This window comes from Brachypodium distachyon, chromosome 3 (genome assembly GCF_000005505.3).
Source record: "Brachypodium distachyon strain Bd21 chromosome 3, Brachypodium_distachyon_v3.0, whole genome shotgun sequence".
Lineage (NCBI taxonomy): Eukaryota > Viridiplantae > Streptophyta > Magnoliopsida > Poales > Poaceae > Brachypodium > Brachypodium distachyon.
The window spans coordinates 18865951-18893397 of record NC_016133.3 but is presented as its reverse complement, the minus strand read 5'-3'; the positions used below and the strand labels follow the sequence as shown (position 1 = coordinate 18893397).

Here is a 27447-nt window from a genome sequence, read left to right as displayed (position 1 = left end):
CCATGACAGAAGAAGATCCCATGATGTCCTCGTCATCATCCTTCACGCTTGCGAACATCGACTTCACCGCAGTCCACATGAGATCACGGAAGTGCTGAAATATCATAATGGCTATATCCAAACCCACATCAATACAGCTGCAACTGTGACAATGCGGACGAGGAAGGTCATTGGTGACATGCATGATTGCTGATCTAAAAGCTTTACAATGGGTAAAAAAAAACCCAATAACCTCGTCCCTTTCTTTTTATCACCGAAATGGTCCGGAGAAAGTTATGTATATGTACTGCGATGGCAGTGGAAACTTCTTTGGGTACACTTGTATCCCATGCCTGCATAGCATGTTTGGTGTTACAATGTAAATCTCATGGTTGGTAAAAGTATTCTCACATGTCACTAACCTAAGGTGTAAACAGGTATACATCTTTGTATTTAGAGGAATTATATAGTTGCGGTGATTCATTTTGAGCGATGCATTTCTAATTTGCCAATTGCAGACTGCGGATCCACCTACATTTTTATGTCTCATTTTTCCATTGTGCTTCTCTCTAGTCGATACGAAGCTTGAGAAGCATTCTAGGCTCACCTCCTCCATCCACCAACCTCTTCTAGTCCCTCTCCCTTTTCTAGAGAAAGGGAGCATTACTTCCGATTTCATTAAAAAACCCACAAAGTGACATAAAGGTTCTTAAAATGATATTCAAATTGTTCTGAAAAAAGAAAAAAAAACATCAATCAAGACATCCTAATGCCAACATAAAAAAAACTTCTGCAATACTACACTCTTGTAACTGTAAAACCCTGCATAGCGTATGAGCTAGCCGTAATGAAGTTAGAGAGAACAATCATTTTGTTGGCAGCAAAATAAAAAGGTAACACCCAAAATAAAATAAATTTGGCACCTAAATTTAAAAATAACGATGGTTGTGCCGTAGAGGTGGTCATTATCATAATCACGTGCAAACCACCAGAATAGCTTTAGAAAATAACCTAGTGCTATCTAAGGTTGAAATACCGAACACGTAACACGTGAGGTGCCGCTCCATACCACGTGCCGCCAACAACCCTATCTCATTGCCGACCACGCGGATCCCGGCCTCTCTGTTCACCTCTGGCTCCCCGCAATCTGCACCGTCCATCGCCCCACCGCACCCCTCAGACCGTCCAATCCTTTCGCAGCATCTAGGAACCGCATATGCCCAAGCCCCAAGCAGCCAAGCAACCCCCCCTGCGGCATCAAAACCGCCGTGGCCGCTACGAAACCAACGCCATAGCCCCGTCCGACCCCGACGCAGCAGCCAAGTTTTCCCGACCCGGAACGCAATACGCCAAGTGCGAGCTACAAATAGGAACCGACCCAACACGCGTAGGGCTGCCCATCGCGCGCGCGGACGCACCGCACGAATCCCAAAGCACACCGTAACCCTAGCCGACCATGGCCGGCGGCAAGCGGCGCGTCAAGCGCAACCCCACCGCCGGCGGGCCCCGTCAAAGCTCAGGCGCCGGTCGCCGCCGCCCGGTCCCCGAGCTCCCGTCCTTCGTATCCCCCACATCCGTCGCTGCCGCGTTCGCGCCTTCCCAATCCGGCGGGCGCGGCCGCAGGCGAGGCGGCCGGCGCGGTGGTGCTTCGCCCGCCGCGGCGGGATCCGCCCACGCCGTCCCCTTCAGTTATACCGAGGCACTGCGCCCTTGCTCCGTCTCCTCTGGCGGGGCGACGCAGGCGCTGGACTGTGCCATCGACACCCACGCCTGCGCTGATCCGTCCGCCTCCGTCCAGCTGTACTCGTACGACGTTGTCGGAGGGATCGGGCTGGGATTCCACGCCGAGGAGGATGCGGCGGACGAGGATGCCGGCGAGAGTGGGCTGCATCTCGGATTGGGATTCCGGGAAAGCGGCATCGAAGAGATGGACGTTGAGGCGGAGGAATTGAAGGAAGCCTCCTTCGTGACGCCGAGGCAGCCCAAAGCCAAAGGGAGGCCGAATGGGGGGTATCTGACCATTGCCGGAGTTAGGATCTACACCGAGGACACTTCATCGCCGGAATCAGAGGGGATGGGCGACTCCGACGAGGAATCAGATTCCGATTATGAGGTGAGAGATGGCAACGCCGATGTTGATAGCGATGAGCAAGGTAGTGATGATGAGGAGGAGGGAGATCCAGAGTCTGATGAGGACTCTTCAGTTTCAGAATCCGAGGAGGGTCTCAGCATCGGGGATTCGTCGGTTGATGATGAGGTTGTTGCCGATTACATGGAGGGGATTGGTGGCAGTGAGGAGTTGTTGTTGAGCAGGAAGTGGGTGGCTGGCATGAAATTGGCTGATTCAGATGATGATATGGATACAGACGATGATGAGGATGGGTTCCTGAAGAAGGGGAAGGAACAACTTGAGGGTTATTCGCTAATGCGTGCATCCGAGCAGTATGGGATGAAGAGGCCAAATTCGGCTGAAAGGCGGAATCGAAAGGGCACTGGTAGCAGAGAATGTGACAGGGGCCTGTCTAGTATACGAGTGATGGGGCTGGATGACGTGATGATGGTAAAGGATGTACGCATGGCAAATCATTCAAGGAAGGCAGCAAAGGCTTCATCATCTCAGCTTTCGAGGTCCTGGCCTAACGAGTGTAGGAAGAGCAAGAAGTATCCCAGTGTCCCAGGTATAAATTCGATCTTTCTGTTACGTTTCTTTGTTGTGAAGTAAGTTTGGTTGGTTGTACTTGAAATACAAATATAGAAAAATTGGAATGATAATTCTGCATGCAAGGAAGAAATGTTTTTAGTAATTGTATTGCTTTTTGCTAGCTATTGCAGTTTAGAGAAGTGTTTTCTACATTTCACTGCAGGGAGAACAAAATCTAGAGTATACCTAGTTTGTTTGAAAGTTTGCTTTTGAATTTGAGTACATACGTCTCTGGTTCCTAGTCATAAATTGTGCAGCCTTTGTTATTGTAGTGTAACAGTTGCCACTCATCTTTTTGGAGAGGTCCTGATGGGCCATCTGTAGAAGATTCAACAAAGAGCAGCTGTAGGATGGTCAGTCAATAATGCTTGCTGCCAGTTCTTCCACTGGAATGCAAGATTTCTTGTCTTTTGGTGTACTTTTGACGCAACTAGCTGAGCATGTTTTGTGCACTTAGTGATTTGTTCAATATTTGCACACATATAAACCATGCCTGCTTGATGCAAGATGACTTACCAATGGTTACTGGCAGCCTTATTTATGCATATTATATTAATTTGTGTCTGTCTGCTCATATGTTTTGCTACAATTAGGTGAAAAAAAGAAGCACAAGAAGGACCTCATTGCAAAGAAGCGACGCCAAAGAATGCTAAGTAGAGGAGTTGATTTGGAGCAAATCAATACTGTGAGTCATATTTGCTTTTGCATGCACTTAGTCTGTCTAAAGATTGTTGCAAGTTTATACATCTGTTTGTTTCTAAAGTATCCCAGCAAGAATCTATGTGTAATAGTTTGCTAGTCCCAATCCAGTTCAAGATCAACTGTACGAGTGTTTTACCAATTTATATGAGATAATAGACATGTTTTATAGACTGTTGCAGGGTAGGGGAACAAAATTTAGATATTGGCCGTTCAATGTTCTCTGAAAATATAGGAAAGTAGTAGCTATCAAATTCTGTCAAAACATTTTTCGTTTGATCCTCTTTATATCTTGTCAGCATATTTAAACTGTTACGACATGAGTGCATCTGTACACCAGTGCATCTGCGTACCCAGATATGCAAATTTCTTATACAGTAGTACGTAACACATTTGCTGATGAATTATGTGGCCTAGCCTAAAGAAAATGCATGCTTATCATTGTTTCGATGCCAACTATTGCTTTTTTGATATTTGTAACGTGCTGCCCATATTATGGTCGAACATTGCATTCACTTGTTTCCTGAAGGCAGACTGCTTATGCTTCTTTCCTGGATGATATACTTTTTACTGATGGGTGATCTGTCTCTCTTTCGTACATACAGAAATTGAGGAAGATGGTTGTAGATCGTCTTGATATGTTTTGCTTTCAACCAATGCACTCTCGGGACTGTTCTCAGGTATGAGTTGAATGATGTGAGTTGCTTGTTGAAGCAATTTGTGATGACTACTTGAAAGAAATCTCAAGTCAATTTATATGCGTTGTATCTATCATAAAGATAGAATTCTTTTTAACTCATAACGGACATAGAAGATCAATGTAGATGCCATGTTACTTGATGGGTACTAATCATCTTGCATGCATTATGAAGCAATTAAGGAAAAATTGATAGGCGCATGAAAAACTAACGCATTGGTTCTACATAAATTAATCTATTTGTCATCCTTGAATGCCTACATGTATTTTATCATGTTCTTGCTAAATGTTGTAGGTACAACGTCTTGCGTCTATTTATCAGTTGAAGAGTGGGTGTCAAGGTTCAGGGAATAAAAGGTAATGCTAAAGTTCCACAGGGGCGGACCCAACCGGGTAATTGGGTGCCCCACCCAATAAATTTTTTAATCCTTTTTTTCATAAGTAGAACTATATAAAAAAATTTAGGAAAAAATAGAATCATAATGCATTTGCCCCACCCAATATTGGAAATACACTGTTTGCGCCACCCAATATTGAAAACTTGGGTCCACCACTGAAGTTCCATATTTAAGTTTTCTACTTTTTATCAAGTAAAATGTCACTTGTCACCTGTTTATTTCATCTTGAATCATGACACATCAGTTAATATTTGGGAGAGCAAGTTGCATGACCACTTTCCTGATGTTCATCCGTTAACACATTTTCCCCATCTCTTGGATGTTGATGGACATTAGTTAATAACCTAAATATCCTTGAGATATGGTTATGTTGCACCACAGTAAGGAGAGCACCAAATTGCAAATATCATTGTGCGTGGTAGTTTGTGTTGGGTCTAAGTGCCAGGAATTTTCTGTGTGGTCAGTGAGCGAACATACTTGCATCATTCATTGCCACTTTGCCAAGTCATCTGTGGATTAATGGTTTTGGGGCTTCTGCTTTCCATTTCCTGTGCAGCTGTGACATATCATCTCTCTAAAATAGTCATTTGCAGAAACTACTGCTTTAGCTTCATATTTTCCATGTTATGTTAATATTGTGGTAGGAAGATGCATGACCTCTTCTGCAATGATCCGTTAGTCCCATTGTGGACAAGGATAAAGGGCTTAGTGTGTTACTAACCACTGCCCTGTATTGCATGGGCACTGATACGAGAGATGTATGCCACTGGAATGCACGTCTGTCATATTCAGTGCGGATACAGTCTTTTAAGACAAATGCGTAAGCGATGTGTCCGTGAATATAGCAACTACCATAACCTGGTTATCTTACCATGGTTATGGGCCAGTTCGCTGCAGGATGTTGCACCTCCCAACCATACAGTTCTGTTATGATGCACCTTTCTTTTGTGCTTTTCAGTTTTAGTTACTTAATAATCTATATTGAGTTGCTGGTGTTTGCCTTTTTCTTTGTCAGTTGTGAAAATGCAATTAAGATAATGGAGAAACAACATATTTATTGGTTAAGATCAGTTATTGCAGCTGCCTTTTGTCACCAACTTGATGGGTTAAATATTGCTAGTATATGTAGTTGTGCATTGCATCAAAATTTAGAGCCAAGTTGAGTAAATAAAAAGTTACTCTATCAGCTTCGTCCTTTTATCATCTGTAAATAAAAATACGCCATATCTCGTTGGACTATTAAATTTAATGAACTAAAGTCAAATGTTCTCAAAATATTCTTGTTATTCATACCATATATGTATGACCTGAGCTAGCAAGCATTGTATTTTGCCTTTCTAGCTTATACTTGCTGTAAAGTCAGTAATTCTGCCTTGCAGGTTTGTTACAGTGACATTAACTGGACAGTCTTCCTTGCCATCAGCAGATGGCCAAGTTCGACTTGACAAGGTAGTTTGTCTCTGTGTTCCCACTTTTGGGACTATATTCTGTTAGTTGTTTATGTTCCAAGTGTTTCTTAGCCATCTCCTTGCTAATTCGTTGTTTCTCGTCTATTTCAGCTTTTGGGCACTGAGCCTGAGGACTTTGGTGTCAATTGGGACAGCAGCAAAGGCCCAGCAAAAGGAAAAGGCCTCTCGGCTCCAGGAAAATTGGCAAGGCACCATGATTCCAGTGGGAAGAAATCTTGCAAGAAACAGGTCTCATTTGCAGAGCGCCCTGTATCTTTTGTGTCCTCAGGCACTATGGTGGAAACTGTTACGGAGGCAATAACAGTTGACTCAACTGGTGGTGATGCCTCACCTGAGAACGTTGTTGAAAGTGACTCCGCCAAGCTGGGCACCTTTGAGATGCACACCAAGGGCTTTGGTTCCAAGATGATGGCCAAAATGGGATTCATTGAGGGTACAGGCCTTGGCAAAGATGGCCAAGGCATAGTGCAGCCCATCCAAGCCATTCATCGTCCCAAGTCTCTCGGCCTAGGCGTAGAATTTGACAGTGAAGCAGAGGCTATGAAAGCAAGGTCAGAGCTGGCTAATGCAAGGCCAGAACCAAGTAAAGCAAGGTCAGAACCGAGTAAAGCAAGGTCAGAACAGAGGCGCAACATACGACCAGCAGACATGAATAGCCTCGGCACTTTTGAGAGGCATACGAAGGGTTTTGGATCCAAAATGATGGTGAAAATGGGGTTTGTTCCGGGCTATGGTCTGGGGAAGGATGGCCAGGGCATTGTCAACCCCTTGACTGCAGTAAGACGACCGAGGTCGCGGGGTCTGGGAGCCACTGATAAGTATTAACATGTCCTGTCATGTATGCTTCTGTTTATGTCTCTTGTCATGTACCTGTAAGTCACTTGTCTTAGATCACCTAGGTGTATCCTGGGAGAGCATGACCTGCTGGCTGCGGTAACAGCACGCGCCGATCTTGTTTACATGACCCATGACCGTTCCGTTGTTCCTCACATACTCAACAGAAATGTGCGTTATTTATTTTTCAAGGCAATATTTTGTTTCTGAAGTTCTGTACCGCGATTTACTGCTGGTGATCTTAGTCTCAGGAACTTTCTGATACTGTCTTAGTCTTATTACACAATTTTCTGCCTCGTTTATGTTTTGTTTTCACTTATGTACAATGAAGCGAAGGTGATCGATATGGAAAGGATTGGAGGGGTCTCAGCCTCTCAATTCTCAATCAATACTTGTTTGAATGGGTTCATAAATACTTGAGTTCCTAAATTCTCGTCGTGGAACTGAAACAACGAGAAGATTTAGGAGCAGAGAGAGTACAGTCGATATCTCAAAAAAGAGGAAGAAGAAAGTTTGCTGCGGTAAAGTTGGGCCAGGCCTGCCGCCAAGGCCTAGGTGGGTGATTAAAACGTTTCCTGCTGGTAACTCTTTCTGTACGTCTTCTCTCTTATTCCGTGCTGAAATATTTTTTTTTAGATACCGCTGTAATGCTTGAAGTAGAGTGAGAAGACCAGTAGCTGTTTATCTTCCAACTTACAAAAAGGTTGAGTTGCATTGTAAATGAAGCAAAGTGGAGACGACTTATTAGTTCCCTCGGAAACTCAGTTTGGCTAAAGCTTAAGCGAGGTCTACATTGACGCATGCATAGATCTTAAGCAAGGCCATACCGCACCAAGAGCTCCCAGTGGTAAGCTCGTAGCTAATTGGATGTCAACTCTGAGCTTTAGGACTGGTCATCGATAAGAACAGGTTGCTCCTCATACCCCCCGCGCCCGCACCATCGATCGAGCAGCTAGCTCACCCTCTTCCTCCCCCATTGCGCGGCCATGGCCATGGCTTCCACGCCCACCATCCTGTCCACCCTTCTCTTCATCCTCTTCCTACACTCACACAACACTTCCCCCGCGACCGCCTTCTACCTCCCGGGCAGCTACCCGCAGCGGTACCGCCCGGGCGACGCCCTGAGCGCCAAGGTGAACTCCCTGACCTCGGCGTCCTCCAAGCTCCCCTTCCCCTACTACTCCCTCCCCTTCTGCGCCCCGCAAGACGGCGTCAACCGCGCCGCCGAGAGCCTGGGCGAGCTCCTCCTGGGCGACCGCATCGAGACGTCCCCCTACCGCTTCTCCATGCTCCGCAACTCCACAGGCGGCCCCTTCTTCCTCTGCCACACCGACCCGCTGTCCCCCGCCGCAGCCGCCCTCTTCAGGTCCCGCATCGACGACGCCTACCACGTCAACCTCCTCCTCGACACGCTCCCCGTCGTGCGCCACGTCAGGACGGCTAGCAGCAGCAGCCCCAATGCTGAAGCCGCAGCAGCCAGGTCCACGGGGTTCCCCGTCGGCGTGCGCGCCGACGACGGCGAGTACTACGTGTACAACCACCTCAAGCTCACGGTCCTGGTGAACAAGGTTAAGAATGGGACCACCAGGGTGGAGGCGTTGATGGCCACGGCCGACGCCGCCGAGCTGCTGAGCTTCTCCGCCGGGGACGGGAAGGACGGCGGCGGGTACACGGTGGTCGGGTTCGAGGTCGTCCCCTGCAGCGTGGACCACGGCGACGTGGCGGCGTTCAAGGGGAAGAAGATGTACGAGGAGCTGCCCAGCAAGGCGGCCACGGCGCGGTGTGACCCGTCCGTGGTGGGGATGCGCGTGAAGGAGAACACGCCGCTGGCGTTCTCGTACGAGGTGTCCTTCGTGGAGAGCGGCATCGAGTGGCCGTCCCGGTGGGACGCGTACCTGGACATGGGCGGCGGCGCGCAGGTGCACTGGTTCTCCATCCTCAACTCCATCGTGGTGGTCGCCTTCCTCGCCGCCATCGTGCTCGTCATCCTCCTCCGCACCGTCCGCCGCGACCTCGCGCACTACGAGCAGGAGCAGCTCGGCGACACCGAGTCCGGACCCGGGGCGGACGACATGGCCTCCGCCGCGGGGTGGAAGCTGGTGGCCGGGGACGCGTTCCGGGCGCCGAGCCACCCGGCGCTGCTCTGCGTCATGGCGGGCGACGGGGCGCGCATCCTCGGCATGGGCGTGGTCACCATCCTCTTCGCTGCGCTCGGCTTCATGTCCCCGGCGTCCCGGGGCGCGCTGGTCACCGGCATGCTCTGCTCCTACCTCCTCCTCGGCGCCGCCGCCGGCTACACCGCCGTGCGCCTCTGGAACACCATCCACCAAGGCGCCGCCCCAAGCACCAACTGGAAATCCATCGCGTGGAAGTCCTCATCCGTCTTCCCAGGCATCGGCTTCGCGGTCTTCACATCCCTCAACTGCCTCCTCTGGTACAACGGGAGCACTGGCGCCGTACCCTTCCTTCTCTTCCTCATCCTCATCCTCCTCTGGTTCTTCGTGTCCGTGCCGCTCACCCTCATCGGCGGCCTCATCGCCTCCCGAGTAAAACCCATCGAATACCCAGTCAAAACGAACAAGATCTCCCGGCATGTCCCGGCCGCGCAATGCTCGCCGTGGCTGTTCGTGGGCGTGGCGGGGACGCTGCCGTTCGGGACGCTCTTCATCGAGCTCTTCTTCATCATGTCCAGCATCTGGCTGGGCCGGGTGTACTACGTCTTCGGGTTCCTGCTGCTCGTCCTGGGCCTGCTCGTGGCCGTCTGCGCCGAGGTCTCCGTCGTGCTCACCTACATGGGCCTCTGCGTCGAGGACTGGCGCTGGTGGTGGCGGGCCTTCTTCGCGTCCGGGTCCGTCGCGGCCTACGTGCTGGGCTACGCGGTTTACTACCTCGTCTTTGACTTGCATAGCCTTAGCGGGCTGGTTTCCGCCGCGCTCTATGTGGGCTACTCGCTGCTCATGGCCGGCGCCGTCATGCTCGCCACGGGTGCTGTTGGGCTTGCGGCATCCTTCTGGTTTGTCTACTACCTCTTCTCCACCGTCAAGCTCGAGTGACCGACCGATCATCCACGAGTTATTTTGCGGCTGCCCGTCCAAGCCGAAGCCGTACCGTATGTGCCTACCGTTTTCTGACTGGTTGGTTTTCTTTGTCATTTTGGAATCAAGTCTTGATTAGATCTATGTATTTATGCTACGAAATCAAATAACAGATTGTTTTGATCATGGTTCAGATGACTCTGTATGACTGTATATTTATTACTCGTATTTGCTTATGTCTAGTCCATGCGGTTGCCACTTGCCGAATCAAGCTCTTAGTTTCTTTTTTGAGTGTGTTTATTTCTCACTAAACTTAGAAATAGATTTTTTTTTCTTTTGGTGTGCTGCAAAGGCAGCATTGGTAATCGGCAACATTCGGCTCATCCACTCTCTATTTTGGTGGCTCGGGCTTAGGGCGTGGGCGTTCGGTTTTAACCGAGAATACGGTTCGGTTTCTTCGGTTTTCAGAAATTCGATTAATGAGAAATGTCAACCGAAATATCCTCGGTTTTTCAGCTAACCGAGAATTCGGTTAACCGTAATTTTGGTTAGGTTTTGGTGTAAACCGATATAACCGAACTTATGAACCGATAGGGAAATAGACAACACCAAATCATAATTTTTAGCAAAACTTCCAACATATAGATGGCTCGAAGTCTCAAACAAAGAAACTCTGACATAACCGAAGGTCGTGCAGCCTTGAGGTTACACCAAAGTTTAGAAATACTTCCTACAAAATATATAATAAAATAGATATAAGTGCGTAACGACGTATGTTTTAGACTATTTATCATTAATTCGGTAACCGAGGTTAATAACCTAACTCACCAAATTAAAAATCGGTTAACCCCACTTAGCCACCGAAATTATTATCGGTTAATTCGGTTTCGGTTACTTCGGTTTCGGATCCGTTTAATTTGGCTTCGGCTTTTGGTTTCGGTTTTTTACACCCACCCCTACTCGGGCTGACAGTTGATATCTTTTGACGAAATGGCCGCCAATTAGTTGCCAAAAATGGCGAAAAAAATCCAACAGAGAATTACACGGCACACTAAGACACAATAGGATGTATTAGGGTTTACTACTACTCCGTACCATGAGAGAGCGGATAGTCATTGTTTCATTTGACTATGTTCAGTCAGCTTGTTGGCCTTCAAATTCTGGCTACAACGTTGGAGGTGTCGGTTGTTCTCCTTGAGGTATGGGTTTTGTATTCCTCTGTCAAAGCAAGCGTGTAAGACCGCTGTATTTTGTCACTTCTGACTAAAACTTCCGTATGACCGTATTACCGAAAAAAAACAGCTTTCGTAAAAATGAAGTAGAGTACGCGGAACAAATAAAGTTACTAAGCAAGGCAGTAGCCTCGTAAGCAAGCAAAACTTTATGAGCAGATGCATCATGCATGGATCCAGTGCTTGAGTCTTTCGGCCAATTGAGAAAATCCTGACACGAGACTCGCGGCTGGCGACGTTCATACGTGACCAGCTTTTCCTGGGCCCGTTGAATTTAATTATGATCCAAATGTACAGTTTTGTAGATTTATGATTATTGGAGCGTGGGCGTATTTTACTCTATTCCAGTACAATGGTGTGAGTAGCTCATATGACTATCCGTTAGCTGAGGGTACTTCAGACCTATTCTGCAAGAGTAACTGACGTTGGATTTTAATTGATCACCCAAGCAAATGGACATACCGGCATTTGTGGTTAGTTGTCTTAGAATACAATCAGCAACCAAATCAAAAGGACATGGCCTATGGTGATTCGTCAATCTCTCAATATTTATCGGCCCAATCTCCCGAAGCCCGAAGTTGCTCATTGAGGTGGGGGTGCGCGTTCATATAACTAGATGATGTTTCGCACGTTGTTGCGGAAATTTTTAGTTAACATAGAGTATTCAAAATAAAAAAATATATAATAAAATTCTACATTGTTCATTTAGTGGGGATACCTTGATGTAAGTAACATGCATGCATGTGCAAAAGTATGAGTTTGTGAACAAATTAATTATGTGATGATGTGACATGCTTGCATGTTTAGAAAAATCAAGTAAGGTTGCTTTTACTTAGATATATAGAAGATGAGTGTGCGCTCGTATTTGTCACTGTCTAGTTTGTACCGTGTTTTAAAAAAAAAGACACGGCCTCACGTAAACGTCTTGCGTTTTTTCGTTGGCAATTTGACCTACAAAACATGATAATAATTGAAGCTGCTACATAGCTAACCTTTATTACAGTATCAAGACACGATTGCACCCAGACATCAATAACCATTGCTTCAGTCTGTTTCTAAAACACATGTTACATTGCACACACAATTTCTACAAAAATACCGAAGTCATGAGGCTTTGTGATTGACACAATTACCGTCACTGTTCACGTTGCTACCGACAAGTACTCGTCCGTCACCAAAGGATAATCCGTCTCAACTGAAACACACATAACATCAAACATGAGATTTGGTCCTGATGGATTAAAATACAACCACTACAGTAACCATCAAACAACGAATGATTGGTCCTCAGCAACCTTGGTCATTGGCTGAGCTGTCATCGTCGGGGTGCTCATGGCGTGCGGCACCGACAAAAGTTAAATAGTAAAATCCGTTTTAAACCTTCACTTTGTCCTTGACATCGATCACATTAAACCCCGACGTTAAGATCACTGAAATTGACACCCTGTACTTTATAATCCCGGTCAATAGAAAAAAAAACGTGTTTTCCAAATAGGGATCGCTGATGTGTCCGTGGGACCCACACATCAGTGAGGCAAACATCTTCTTCCTCTCTCCTTCTCTTCTTCCCCGGATCACCACTCCGGCCTGCTGCTCCCTGCCCTTTCCATCGATGCCGCCCGTCCTCCTGCTGGCCTGCCGCTCCCTTCCCTCCTGCGATGCCCGCCGCGCCGCCGCTCCCGCCTCGCCCAGCTGCCGTTCGGCCGTTCCCACGCGCGCCCGCACGCCCGCCCGCGCTTACTACGCCGCGCCGCCGCGCGCCCGCACATCGGCTCGCCACGCCACCGATCCGATCCCAGGCGTTCCCGCACGACCGCCTCGCGCTGCTACCGCACCCAGACACTCCCGCTCCTCCTCGCTGGCAGCAAACGAGGTCTTCGCCGGCAGCGGCCGGCCTGATCTCCCCTTCGACCTCTTGCTCGAGATCGGATCGACACAAATTCAAAAGTCTGTTTGCGTACTGGTGGTTGGGGGTGTTCAATTAGATGGACGGGGTGTTGTGCCGATGGGCGACGGAGTACAGAGCGGTCGACGCCGTCCTAAGCTGCTGGCTGGACAGGGCCGCCTGCGGTCCGCGCTGTCCAGGAGGAAGGAGCTGCCGTCCGTGTCGTGGCGTCGTCGTGTTTTATCCGTTCCGATAGTGCCTCCGATTCAGTCTTAAACTTGCCGCGTCAGCAAACCCATGTTGCAAATTCTCTTTTATCCGTTGCAGACCGGGATTGAGAAGGATGCGGTGCCAGATCCAGGGATTGAAAGGTTGAGGTTTGATGTGTTCCACCTCTACAAAGCCATGATTCAAAACGGATTTTACTCAAAGTTAAAAGATGTTATTTTCTCCGTCACATATTTTTTGTCGTAATTTTAATTGAAATTTGAACTATAATTACAACAAAAATTCTGTGACCGAGTAAGTAGATATGATTAGATTTAAATTTTCAAACCATCCTACTTTCAAAAAGCAACTTAAAACCAAAATGTGGAAAAAGAAAAACAAGGAAAATACACTGGCCGAAAAGCGACGCGTCTGAACTCTGGAGCCACGCGACTCCAATCCTCGAAAACCACCTCCCTCCTTTTCCCTCCGCACGCACATCTCTCGCCGCGAAAATGGCGGCATCCTCTCCGGCAACGGCCTCTCCTCCCCTCGCCGGTTCGGCGATCCATCGCGGCCCCGGCATTTCCCGCCAACTCCCAGGCTCGCTTTTCTGCCGCCCGCTCGCGAGATCCTCCTCCCAGACCGTCTCCGCACCCGCCGCCTCCACCGCTCCCAAGCCCAGGGTTCGTACATTTCGGCTTGGTCTGCGTCAGTCCATGGCGTTGTGGTTGCGTTCGCGCTTGCACATCTTCATGATTTGTATGGTTTCTACGTGTTCCGTAGGGATTGCTCCTGCGATGCCGGGCAGCGGAGGGGGCGGCGCCGGCGCGGGCGGAGGCGCCGCTGAAGGTGATGATCTCGGGCGCGCCAGCGTCAGGAAAGGGGACGCAGTGCCGTATGATCGTCGAGAAGGTAAAAATTGTAAACCCTTGATTGATTTTCTTTTGTGTGCTGCAACAATGCAAATGTCGTCAGTGCCAATTGGGGGTGATCCAAAACTGAATCTATCTTGGAGAAGGCTGCAGGGCGAGTGGGCTTCATTGCAGATCCTAAGTCCTTTTAACCCAATTTTAGTGCGTTATACATTTCACTTGATCCAGACATCAACTGCATTGGTTATAATGCCATTGAAATTTCGAACCCTTGACAGCAAAAAAACACGCAGAAGAAACCTATCTCTGCTACACATCAGTGGATTTTTGGTTTGTGGAATGAAACCACATGAATAATTTTCTGTTTTTATCTGATACAGCTATTTTTTTCATTTCTTGGACTTGTTTAATTTGCATAAAAATACTACTCCCTCCGTTCCTAAATACTTGTACTAAAACCACGACAAGTATTTAGGAACGGAGGGAGTACAAACTATTCCCACCAATCCTAAATTCTTGTCGTGGTCCCTCCGTTCCTAAATTCTTGTCGTGGTTTTAGTACAAATTTGAACTAAAACCTCGACCGGAGGGAGTATTACTCAAGGGTATGCCTGTATCTGAAAATAGCTGATAGATTGACCAGTTTTTTTTTCCTGATATTTACCTGGTGGTAAAGTATGTTTATTTTGATCAATAGTCTTCTATGTTCTAAGAGTTTTATTTGTTTTAGTATGGTTTAGTTCACATATCAACTGGGGATCTTCTACGGGCTGAAGTATCTTCTGGCACAAAAATAGGCAAGAAAGCGAAAGAATATATGGACAATGGCATGCTTGTCCCGGATCAAGTTGTGACCGATGTAAGTGTTTCAATTGTTAGGCTCTTTGAAGTTGGCAGAGTTCTGAAGCTATCTAATAGTTGTTATTTCAAATAGATGGTGGTTTCACGGCTATCACAGCCGGATGTACAAGAAAGAGGGTGGCTTCTCGATGGTTACCCAAGGAGTTATGCCCAAGCACAGAGTCTTGAAAGTATGAAGATAAGACCAGATATATTCATTGTACTGGAAGTAAGTCATTGTACCATTTATCGCATTTACTATCTATTGACATATGCTTCCTTTTTTTTTCCACTTTCACTATAATGTGTTGATGCATTGCATTACATCCTCAAACCTTTGATCATGCTTATTTAATAAGAAGTTGAGCTCCTTTCTCGTAGGCTTTAGCCTTGCTTCAGGGCCCTCTTTTGGATTGGTTACGATGTTTGTAGCCCCCAGTTTTTGAGTGTTTTCTGTTTCCTTTCTGTAAATGTGCAACATTTTTTACATACCCTTGTATTTCATAAAATTATAATGTAGGGGGCTCTCCCGCCGTTTCTATTAAAATAAATGCATATCTGTCTATTCTTCTGTAATGCTCCTGCAATTCTACAGACCAGAATTTTCATAAAGAAAGAATGTTTGAGGATTTCCTTTTCACTTCCTTTTCCAGTTTGAGAATCATCATGGTAATTCAATTTTCTGAAATTCTTTAATTTGTTAGTAGTTTCATGCAGTATATTACTAATCTACAAGTATAAATAGGCTGTGACCATAGTTACCCATAATGCTGCATGTCTAAGTCGTTTTACAGGGTCGTGGTATGGACTACGTCACTTTTCCTTCCAAATGACACATAAATGGTGCACCACGTACTATGAGTTTTAACCAGGTCAACTTATGCCCCTACTCTGGGGTTATGGCCTGTAACTTATTTTGGTTGTGGAAATAAGGATGGCAGTGATTGAAAATGGATTTAGTAATGTTATTTACAATATCACAAATTCCAGCAAATTGATTGTTTGTACCCTTGTGCAACTGCAATTAAATTTTATTCTTTACTAAGTTATTTGACAGGAATTCATGGTCCTAGAAAAAAATAATCTCAAATAGTTGTGCCTTACTGCATGTCCTTATAATTTAATAGTTTGTTGTACTTGTACCAGTACAGATTCTTTTGTGACGACATGCAAACCGGCAGATATTAAACAGTTTGCTATATATGCTGAGTCAGTGTGTTGCATCATCCTCTGATTCCATAGATACTGTTGACCTTTTTTGTTTAAATTCAGGTTCCTGATGACAATCTAATCGATAGATGTGTTGGAAGAAGACTAGATCCTGTGACAGGAAAAATTTACCATGTAAAAAACTTCCCCCCGGAGAATGAGGAAATTTCCACCAGGCTTATTACACGTTCTGATGATACGTTTGAGAAGGTTCAGTTGTTGTCCGCTTAAGTAATCTTTTTCTTTTGTCATATTTATCAAGGTCTAAAGAAGTGTCTATCTTATTAATAATGCAAGTTTGAGAGTTTGGATCCATGCTAAAAAAAGTATTTGTGCAAATTTCTGTGATTTGTTAAAATTTTTTGGGATAAAACGCAAAAGCTTTGTGTCTCGGTATGTTGAGAGATATAGGTTCAATTACAGGCCCGAGTGTGCAAATTCCTATGTTTTGTCATCACCAGCTTGGATCTAGATTGGAATATAATTATGAGCATTAAAAAGTTTAGCAGGTTCATGTCTCCTAGAAGTTGGCTGAAGTGAAGTTGTGTTAGAGTATCTGTGTTGTTTTTGTTGTAGGATGCAGCTGCTGAGTAAGTTTTCCTGTCATTGTTTCTGAGTGGGGCTATGATCTCTAGTTCTCTACTATAACATACTCCTACCTCCTTTTTCATATGCACGGTTCTCCTGCATTCTCTTTAGAAAAATAGTAAGGAGGCTTCTGTTATTTTGCTGTCATCTACTTTTTTCGTAAGTTGGAAGTGTTGTCCATCTATGTTTGACTTTGTATTGTTCGTATTTTCTTGCTTCTTCTTTGTACATCACTTTAACTCCCTCTTCAGCTCGCTGTATATTCTGTACTAGTGGTAATAAAATAGATAAAAGTATGCTGTTTCTAAATTGTTAAACTGTTGGAAACTTCAGGAAAAATATATTTTTCTGGCATTTACAGAAGACACACTGGAACTATGTAATTGCGTCATTCCCGTTGAATGGACATTTTTCTGCCAGGACTTAAAACTGTCCCAGTGCACTTTCTCTAAATTTATAATTTATACCTTTTTTCTTGATGCTGTAATTTCATAGTCCTGCATTGTTTCCAAGCAACATCCTAAACCCCAATAATACCCTTCTTTTTTCTGCAGGTTAAATCAAGGCTTGAGACATACAAGCAAAATTCTGAAGCAGTTCTTCCAACATACTCAGATCTACTTAATCAGGTTCTTGTGTATTCTCTAGCGGTCTAGCCACTATCATAGCACTGATCCAAACTGTAAATTGGGATAATATTTGTTACTTCAATGTGAAATGCAGATTGATGGAAATCGCCCAGTGGAAGTCGTTTTTCAGGAAATAGAATCCCTGTTACAGAAGATTTGTACCAATGCTTCAGAAGACAAGTTGGCCAAAACAAATGGTCAGAGAATAAAAGTGCACGGCTAATGTCTTATACTCATATTCTGTCACTCGTAACCACTATCAGCGAACTCTAGTTGGCTGTCAGTTCGCTATAAAAACAATTAATTTCATGTTTTTTTAATGTTGTGTGTTTTCAATTTTTTATCCCAATTTGAGCTAATATGCCTTCCATTAGAATGAGATAATATTATTTTACAGCTTCTCATGTTCATAGTGATGCCTGCCCAAGCTTCTTTTGTTAGTTGTTTGCTTTTTGTCAGCGATTTCTCAATGTGATGGTTAAGATAAGTAATTTATTAGGATTTCTCATTTTATAGTTAGAGCATCCACAAAGATAGAGTCACTATCGAATCTCCATGTCACCTAGAGTCAACGGTGAAACTACAATGGGCTGTCGCTTAAGCCAACTCTACACAATCTGTTAGCATTAAATTCGATGGTGCACAATGGTAATGAGATTGACTCTTAGCTGAATCTTAGTTGACTCTTGGCTAAGATTCCGACTATTCAGCTTTCTTCTTTCTCCTCTTTCTCTCTCCACATCAGCAATTTTCAAATAAGAGCCAGCTAAGAGTTGACCTTTGTGGATGCTCTTAGTTTGCCTTTTCTTGTTAGAGATTTTTTAGGAATGTAAAAGTGGGCATGCGAGGTGTGACATTAACCACCATCACTGCCACAACCTCCCATTTATATAACAATGTAGATTTTTATAATTGTAAAGATCCTGCAATCACGAAAGTACTTGTCCATTACTATGAACTTTGTTGGTCTATTCAGTCATGTCAGCATATTAAGGATCACAAAGAAGTTATAGATGAAAATTTGCATATGACAATGCATCAAGAACACAAAGTTTAGTTGTGAAAATCAAATCAATACATGATGACTTGACATCATTACAAAATGGCATTCTTTCCCCAATATTGCTGAGAAAATTTGCTGCGGAACACTTGAAAGTGCACCAATAGCTCGACGATAAAAAAGTCTGGCATTTCTTACACCATTGAGACTCACTAGCTCAACACGATGCATTTAGCCATTTTGTGTAATAACAAAATTATTTTAAAAGTTTGGGCACCTAAAAGAAACTCACACAGGGAAAAACAAAATCCCCTAACCGACCTTTGGAACCCAGCGGAGTATGAGGTATGCATTTTGTTTGGTTCGTGCCTGAACGGTTTGAACATAGCCTGGCCTGAGAAACTTGAAACGTTGTTAGCCTGGCTCAGGCCTCCGAAATCGGACGCCTGAGCACACGGCCGCTGCTGCCTGGATGCTAACCAGATTTATCACGAGAACATACAGAGACATGTCTGAAGCAAAAGCCTGTCATTCTGTTTTTTATTCGGCTTTCCCATCACTTAATTGGACGCTGATTTTTGTCAGGCCAGTCGCAAACCAAACACCCCACCCTGACCAGGCAAAAAATGACATGACCGCAGGCTTAAATCAGGCACTCCATTTTGCCAGGCATGGTACTCAGGGAAGCAACCAAACAGGCTCTAAACTACTCCCTCTGTTCCAAACTAAACAATGTTTAGATATCAGACATAGTCTTCAAGGTGCAACTTCGACCGGCATCTTTTATATGTATATGTTACTAAAAAACAATAATATCTATTGCAATGATTTTTCATGGCAAATCCAATGGCACAATTTATGCCTAACAAATCTAAATAGTTAATTAAATAATTGTCTAAATAGAGAAGTTTCTCTTTTGTAATGGCTGTGTCTGCTCTCAGGCGTGCAGTACCTCCTTTCCATCGATACAATGAGGCACAAATCTATTGCGTCCACTCAGAAAAGATAGAAGTTTCACTACATTTTCTAATACGCCATATATTTTGGAACGGTGCTCGCAATTAACTATTTGGAATGTTACACAGAAAATGGACCAGTGAACCATAATTGTACGGTACAAAGAGCCTTAGAGAATCATTTTTGGTCATGTCATATTGTTCTAACCTCGCTTCTGTGCTGTTACCCATCATTTATCCTTTCTTCATTTGACACATGAAGTAAGGAAGTTGATATTGTTCAACTATGTTACCTTCTTTATTAATGTAATTAGGCAAATTTTTTGCCTCTTTCCATGTTTTAATTATATTGGCTTTTCCAATTCTCAACGTTTTCACTTTCTGTAAATGTTAAACTGAACACATGACACTTGTGAATAAGAAATGCTCAAAGTCTTCATTGAACAGGAAAATCATCAGATTTTGTGGGTACAACAACTTCAAAAAATGTATGTGCACAGTAGCCATTTTTTTTTCTAAGATCTTAAAGTGAATTGTGTCCACTTAGATTTCTTTTGTTCATGTATGATTAAATGCTTCTTTCTAGGAGTGGCGGGGAATTCCGACGAGATTAAATAATATTCCACACTCCAGAGAGATCAGGAAATACTTCTATGACGACGTGCTACAAGCTACGAAGCGTGCTATTGAAGATAAAAAGACTCGGTTACAGGTTGCTACTTATCGTTCCATTTATTGTAATTTTTGATCAAAGGTTGATAAAAACTACTCACCGAGGAAACATGATTTTGTTCACTTTCTGTAGCATATATTTTTAGAACTTTCTGTAGTCTAAAGGAAATTATTTGTATTTGGGATTAATCATTGTTACTCATTATTGTAGTCCTTTCACCTGTTTTCTGGTGCAATTGCTTTTGTTAAAAAATTAATTTACTTGATTACTGTCTTCATTTTCTCAAACTGCAGATAGATATCAACATTCCTGAGCTTAACCCTGAAATGGTAAGAATGCACATGCTTATTTATACATATAAATATATTTTGCTGGTGTGGACTGTCAACCAAACCTTTTTTATCTTCAGGATGTTTATCGTATAGGAACCCTCATGGAACTTGTAAGAGAAATATCTCTAGCCTTTGCTGATGACGGAAAGCGTGTCAAGGTGCTCACCTTCGGTACTCATCCACATAGCTGCATCCACAGCTCATCGGCCACTACCCTCTTTGGTTGACGCACCATGGGACTGCTGACTTCTTATCAGGTCTCTGTTCAAGGATCCATGGGGCAAGGTGCATTTGCTGGCATTCCACTTCAGCTGGCTGGAACCAGAAAGATATTGGAATTCATGGACTGGGGTGATTATGGGGCGAAGGGCGCCTTCATTAATATTGGAGCAGTAGGTCTGTCCCCCAGCTAACAAACACTTCCAATAGGCATTGATTAAAATAAACGAAATACTTTGAATTTTGAAGAATACTGAAATTGATATTAAAACTAGGAGTATGATCTATGAAGTCCCCGTATAAAAAAATGTATGAATATTATACCAAATATAATATTTACATAAAAATAAAGCCCCTTTGTTAACTGCTAATATTTTCCGCATTTCAGTTCTATACTTACCACATTATTGACACATACATAGTTACACCTTTCGTGTTTCTTTTTCCTCATGCCTTAGCTTTTCTATTGTTTCTGAGTTTTTTTAATATTATATACTAGTATGTTTCAATTTTGTTTCTGAAATTACAGGTGCTAGTGAGGTTGATAAAGAAGATGACATGTTTATCCTCATTGCTCCACAGAATGCTGTTGGAAACTGCATAATTGATGTAAATACTCTGTGCCTTAGTCTTTTCTGTAGTTATAAAATATAAACCCTTGTCGGTCTGCAGTGTCATCTTAGAAATTTGCAGGATATGAGAGCTATGACTGATGCTGCTGGTGACAGACCTGTAATTCTCGTAAATCCTCGTCTAAAGGTTTGATATAGAATAACTCTTTCTCGTCTTCCTTTTTATGATTCTTTGGATGAAGGCCTTGAATAGGTGTTAGTTTAAATTTAAACTTTACCCCAACAATATTTCATCGTTATCCAAACATTGTGAGCAAAACGAGCTATTCTGCGAATGTTAGAAACTTTGAGCTGACTGAAACGGTTTCTTTAGAGAATATGCAAAAAGCTTCTACACATCTTTTCATCAAACGGAGAAGCAGGTTTTATTTACAAGAAGATAGAAGCAGAGAAAACAAGTGTTCAATGCCCACCAAAATAGTACATGAACACGCATGAAACAAACACAGCAAAATAAAGGAAAATAACCCACGGTGGTAGGCCTGCCTCCATTTTGATGCCATCTGCAACAGCAAGGAGGTCATGGGACTCGCTCTTGAACACCCAGTTTCTTTCTGTCTACACTGACCATACCACCAATACGACCAAGGAGTCTATGTCTTCGGGGGTAGCTTGTGTTTTGTCGTCTTCCAATCTCCCAAAGAATCCTGGGCCAAGGGGATGCTGCAGCCATGCCTGCACACCGCAGGCTGAGCAGCCACGGTTTCTGAGTCCAGGTGCAGCATGAGGATGTGCTCCCTGGATTCTGGCTCCTGGGAGCACAGAGGGCAGACCGCGTGGCTGGGCAGGTTATGGCGCATTTGGCGCTCCATTCTGTCGGCGTATGACTGAAACTGAGTTAAGTTTTGTGCATCACTTGAATAATCAGAAAATAATTTCTGATCATATACAAAAGAAGGAATATTTTTAAAAAGACATGTACTACTTTTCTTATATTTTTGAAATTGGTGTAGCTTCTATGTTGTTTGGTCTTTTACAGCTATTAAAAAACTATTATTGGTACTCAATTTTTTTCTGTCATTGTTTGCTCATACAGTCCTCGGGACTACTATTGATTAATCCAAGCTAGCAAGAAGTTGTTCCTTGGCATCATTATAGAGTCTCTAACCTTAATGCCCGTGAAATTTACGTTTACAGGATATGCCTGCATCAAGTGGCGTAATGCAAGTAAGTGCTCCATGTAAGTTCCACTTAATCTTAGCATGACTGCCAGTATTCAGTTGTTTCTTGATTCGTCATGTTGAAGACAATGGGAAGAGACATGCGGCTTAAGTATGCTGCATCATTTGAGACTTGTTATTCCTTCCGGCTTCTCTTCTATGCTGGCACATTTTATCCTATTATGGGAGCTTTAAGGTTATCTCTTTTTCTTTTGTTCTCCAAATATCATACTTCTTTTGCTAACAATGCTGCTAGGCCGATACTTTTTCATACCTTACAGTTTGGTTGAATACACAGGATGGGTTATCCCAATAAATATGAGATCTATCGAAGGGTTGATGAACCCAATGGAAAAGAGAAATATGTTTTGCTAGCTGAACTCATGGACAAGCCAACAGCTGATGACATCACCAATGCCTTCAAAGGACCAAAAAAGTAAGAATTCAGAAAAGCATCGTATTTAATTTGACCTGTAATTTCATGAATAGCTATAGTTGTAAATATGTTTAATATTCGAATCTATCTGTGTGAAACAGTTGATCACCTTTCACCACCCCTTCTTTTATCTTTATAACCGGCCCTTATGCTTATTCCTTTCGATATGGTGGGAGAAAGAGATAAGTGCCAAAGCCCAGATGGTACATAGCTTTGCTAGTGAATATTAGTAACGAACTTAATTGCACAGAGTTAGTTCCCTTCCAGAAGCATGTTCTCCCAAAAAGTTTCGTTCTAGAAACATATTCTTGAAAAGATGCTTAATGTTAAGTTTACTGGTATATTTTATTGAATGGTTGAAGTAGCAAACCGAGAAGGCTACCCATTCCTTCAAAACAAAAGGAAAATTATTGTTGTAAAACAAATAAAATGAAGGATCAACAATTTCATTACACAAAAGGGGTGCCCAAAGTTACTTGGAAATTTTAGACTTTTTCATAGAAATTTTGTTTAAAAACAGTTAAAAGTTCTAGTACTGAAATCTAAGCAAGAAATAAATTTAAAACTCTGTTCCACCAAAGACGACACACAATCTACCTGATACCTCAGTAGCAGCACACTCCATCCAGCGTTTGTGGGTCAATGCTAAGAATCCCTGCCCACTACTAGACCCTCTTGTTTGTTACCCAGCTTCAGTATATAAAGTATTAAGAGATGCCACATTAGACCTACTGAAGGGTGATATGTAGCAGGACATTTTTCTTTTCTATTTCGAACACATGTGGCAAGACTTCTTTTTCTCGAACACATGTGGCAGGACTTCATGCACTCAGTCTGGCAAATATATTCCCTCCTTTCCATAAAATAGGGAATACAAGTTTTTTCCTAAGTTTGACCATTATATTGATAAGAATATCAACATCTGCAATACCAAATAAATACGCTACGAAAACATATTTCATGGTGGATCTATTGGTATTGTATTTGTTGATATATTTTTCTATATAAACTTGGTCAAACTTAAAAAAGTTTGACTTATGACCTAACTTACATGCCCTATTTTATGGAAAGGAGGGAGGATCCCATATATGTTGTTGGAGTAATCCATTTGTTTTTAGGTTGATTTTTCTTGTTTTCAATGCAGGGAAAAGGAAAGCGCGCCATCGGGTTTCTGGTAACTTGTAGCCTCGTTAAAAGTTGACTCGTTTTATTATCCTTCTGGTAAGACAGTAACTGAATTGTTCATCATTTTGTAGGGGTTTCTTGAGTGGTATATTGTGAGGCAAAGCAATCTACTATGTGAACATACCGTCCGTCCTGTTTGTATGTTTCTGTTTGAGGCAGATAAATAAATTTCTGTTGTCCATCCTAATTGCTAAACCATGATGCGCAAAAGTTTAATATTTTGATTGCAGGTTTACTGGTTTACCACATTCTCCCCGTCATTCAGCCTTCCATCTAGTGCAACGGTTATTTCCCCCTTTCCTATTCACCATATCCATATGTATAGCTCCATATTTTTTGCTACCCAATAGCGCTACAGTTTTTCATTTAGGGAAATTTGTGTGCATTCTAGACGGGGCCTGCTCATAGTTCCATATGATGTATACGTTAGGTCGTTAGCACCCTAATTTAAACATTTTAATAGCGGGTTCATAAAGTTAGGGATACATGCCTGAACATTTGGACCAAGCTCCAGCGGTCCTGACAGCCGAATCCCTCGCCAATGGAGAAGCCAGAGGACACCACCGACGGCAGCAGAAGCGCCGGGAGTCTATCATAGCGGTACTTAGTCGTCGTCCAGTAAGCTGTAAGTATCAATTGAGACAATAACAAACGAAGTTTCACTTTTAGAAAGCACAGTAAGAAAAATCTTTTATTATAATAAAAAATAACATTAATCTTGAGACAAATTTATTCTGGTTTTCCTAGACAGGGGAAAAACTCTGGCTCGGCGTGGTTTTTGTTACAATGTAAAGCACTGAGTAAAATCTACGACTGTTTCATTGATTGATTGCACATATATGCAAGTCCAAGCGCTGCCTGTACGGACACATGCATCTGTACAGGAAAATGCACGTATACGGGCACAGGCGCCTGGACTAGAGTGAGGCCAAATAGCAGTTGTTAAGCAATTGCCATTAGTGTAATTAAAAATGTGGTTAATCTGATTGATCACATGCCTAATTAATCTCAAGACTCTGTTGATCAATTGCTCTGTTGATATGTATGCTTCTAACGCCTTGTATTCACATTCTGGAAAATTACCTTATATGCTAAATGTGCTATGGGTCTGATATATGTGTAGATCCAGATGTTAAAGGATTTTTTTCTCAAATATTTGGTTACCATATCCATTATCATTGGTAAAAATGAGAAACTCCTCTTCATCGTCATCACTGGTCTCAATATGGAAACCATATTGTTGGATATCTTCGTAGCTTAGTAGGGTATGAGTTTAATCTAGATACAATAAAACATCCTCGATTGCCAATTGACTACCCATAGGAAGAGTAACTATGGCACGTCCTGAGCCAACAATTACAACATCGCATCCAGCGGTTATCAAAATCTCTCCTTAGTAAGAGTATGGAAATATTCAATCTCCCTTGGTGCAGAGTTTGTGGTGCCACTGTCCACAAGGCAGGAGTCCTCTTCCATCGAATTGACTTACATAGAGATCTAGGAATTAAAATCTTATTGGATATATAGAATACATGCAACTTTATATATATATATGTGGGAGTGCTAATAAAATATAAAAATGATAGTGACAACAATGACTATGATATATGTTCTATTACAATATATCAATAATAGAATGAACTTAGATATAGTATGTACAGAGTGATGAGATTATTCAAGGTCTCCAATTAGGTTGTTTGAGGAATATTCAATCATCATGTTTTCCGTGCCCACATGCTCCTTTGACTGCTGGAATGCTCGTTGTTTGAATTTGTGAACTATCAACTTCCTTTGGTGTTATCGGATGGAAGACTGAAGTGTGCTTCATATCTTTGACATTTGGTAGGTTACTTCTGTCCCGGGAATTGTTTATATAGATTGACCAGATGTTGTGGGATGCGGCATTTTTTTTGGGGTATGATTGTAGCATCCACATTTTTAGTAAAGATTATTTTTTCTCAAACCTAGACAACTAGTCTTTAGGATGTTCTCACGGTCTGAGTTATGTGACTTCGCTTCTTATTGCGATTACCGCTGAAGTTCGTTGGTTTGCTTTTAGAAGAGCCATCGAACTATGGTATTCTGAAAATTGGTGTGTATTTCATGGAGAGGAGTTGCTACGACAGGACGTTGTTTCCCTGTTTAAAAGATTACATGAATAAGATTGAAATAAACTTGGTAATCTCTTGCACGATTGTTGTAGAATCCTATCAGCTGGGAGCATAGTGGATAGTTTTTTCTATTTTCTCCGCATCTGTAGGTTCCTATTTGAAAAAGCACAAATTTGAACAATTTTATAAACTTCATGATTGTACTCTCCGACGGACTTGGAAGTCATGGAGTCGAAGTTGAGTCTATTCATGGCTTGCTTCAGGCGAAATAACTGCCTTCTGCTGTTCGTATATTGTTTTGAGTGTTTGGCACATGGTACTTGGAGATTCCTCCGTTAAGTACTCAACCGTGAGACCTTGATGAATATGGTGTCTTATGATGTGTATAAGGTAGCATATTTCTGCGTTTCTGTTAGTTGGGCAACTCCTTGTTGAGGAGGTGGAGTGCCATAGCAATCCCTTGAGACGCGAGACTGACCTTTATGTCCGTTGCCCATGTAGGATAGTTGTGACCGTTGAGCTCAAGCTCGTCAAATTCTTTTCTGGTCATCTTTGCGTGCATGGATTTAAACCAAAGATTCGATTAATTACTTTTGAAAGTTAAGTGAAGACTTGAATACTGGAGTGTAGTGTAGACCTCAAATTATTAATATAACACACTCGAGCGAGAAGTGGTGTAGATAACCCAGTAGTTCGCCAAATAGCAATTCTACCTTGTGTTATAGATAACACAGTAGTTTGCCAAATAGCAATTTCGTAGGGACTAACCGATATATTGGTACTGGAACATAAATATACACATTTAAAACAAAGCTAGGAATTTAAATGGAAAAGGAAAACGAGTGTTTTTGTATACGGACCAAAACAAGCAGTCCAGTAGCACATGTCTTTTTTATTCCGCCAAAAAGGCATGTTCGGCCAGAGGTAGCCCATTGTAGAGGGCGTATAGATATCGCCTTTCCAGTGCCTTAGGGTTTCCTTAAGGCCACTGCATCGGGGATGACGGTGACAGGGTTGTCGGAGCGCGTGCCGAAGGGGTGCTGACGAGGTCATCTGTGATGTGGCAACGGGGCTGCTTTCATCCTAGCCAGAAGAGTCGCGTTGGTCGGAGCATAGGGCGCCGATGAAGCCGTGCCAGAGGGCGCACCGGTCGGAGTCGGAGTGGCTAGAGGCAGACATGTGAAGATGGAGTCCAACCAAGCCTCTACGTCGGTGCTGAGGGTTGGTTCACCGATGGAGGCCAGCCACGCGTCCTCGGCGTCAAACAACGACCGCCGATGGAGGCTAGCCACGTGTCCTCGGCGTCAAACAACGACCAACAAAAGTTCGTCCGTCGGTGTTGGAGTTGGGAGACCCCCCCCCGAGCTGCGCGCGTTGGGCATGGTCTGTAGCCATGGACATTCATGCACCATCCCGGTGGAGGAGGCGTAGCAAGGACTTTGTCCATGGTGTTGGCGACGAGAGGT

The 27447-nt window shown here is 43.5% G+C and overlaps 3 protein-coding genes and 1 long non-coding RNA gene across 7 annotated transcripts; 3 read left to right on the top strand and 1 right to left on the bottom strand.

Annotated features, from left to right (window-relative positions):
• Window positions 1-1260: 1260 nt before the first annotated feature.
• On the top strand, window positions 1261-6992 carry LOC100845409. The gene is made up of 6 exons (XM_003573615.4): window positions 1261-2657; window positions 3274-3365; window positions 3985-4059; window positions 4372-4433; window positions 5854-5923; window positions 6034-6992. The coding sequence occupies exons 1-6, from the start codon at window positions 1436-1438 to the stop codon at window positions 6766-6768; spliced, it is 2256 nt and encodes a 751-aa protein (XP_003573663.1). The 5' UTR covers window positions 1261-1435; the 3' UTR covers window positions 6769-6992.
• Window positions 6993-7144: 152 nt separating this feature from the next.
• On the top strand, window positions 7145-10054 carry LOC100844583 (transmembrane 9 superfamily member 11). Its single transcript, XM_003571568.4, has one exon. The coding sequence runs from the start codon at window positions 7764-7766 to the stop codon at window positions 9828-9830; it is 2067 nt and encodes a 688-aa protein (XP_003571616.1). The 5' UTR covers window positions 7145-7763; the 3' UTR covers window positions 9831-10054.
• A 1957-nt stretch (window positions 10055-12011) lies between these two features.
• Window positions 12012-13130, bottom strand: LOC112271579. The gene is made up of 2 exons (XR_002964788.1): window positions 12340-13130; window positions 12012-12239 (listed from the first exon to the last, which is right to left on the bottom strand). It is a non-coding gene; the product is annotated as an uncharacterized LOC112271579 (long non-coding RNA).
• A 452-nt stretch (window positions 13131-13582) lies between these two features.
• LOC100845101 (probable adenylate kinase 5, chloroplastic) lies at window positions 13583-25837 on the top strand. 4 transcript variants are annotated; one of them, XR_002964787.1, is made up of 21 exons: window positions 13583-13822; window positions 13923-14051; window positions 14742-14870; window positions 14946-15080; window positions 16124-16270; window positions 17203-17277; window positions 17372-17474; window positions 19681-19721; window positions 19820-19945; window positions 20200-20235; window positions 20316-20396; window positions 20496-20634; window positions 20987-21066; window positions 21151-21216; window positions 22227-22256; window positions 22336-22445; window positions 22548-22685; window positions 23830-23859; window positions 23942-24008; window positions 24101-24154; window positions 25717-25837. XR_002964787.1 is itself a non-coding variant. In XM_003573614.4 (20 exons), the coding sequence occupies exons 1-19, from the start codon at window positions 13652-13654 to the stop codon at window positions 23964-23966; spliced, it is 1791 nt and encodes a 596-aa protein (XP_003573662.1). In that variant the 5' UTR covers window positions 13583-13651; the 3' UTR covers window positions 23967-24008; window positions 24101-24545. The 4 variants fall into 4 exon arrangements, 2 of the variants coding, with proteins under 2 accessions (XP_003573662.1, XP_014756719.1); XR_001407091.2 differs by lacking the exon at window positions 25717-25837 and adding an exon at window positions 24618-24986 and having other exon boundaries at window positions 24101-24495; XM_003573614.4 differs by lacking the exon at window positions 25717-25837 and having other exon boundaries at window positions 24101-24545.
• Window positions 25838-27447: the final 1610 nt, after the last annotated feature.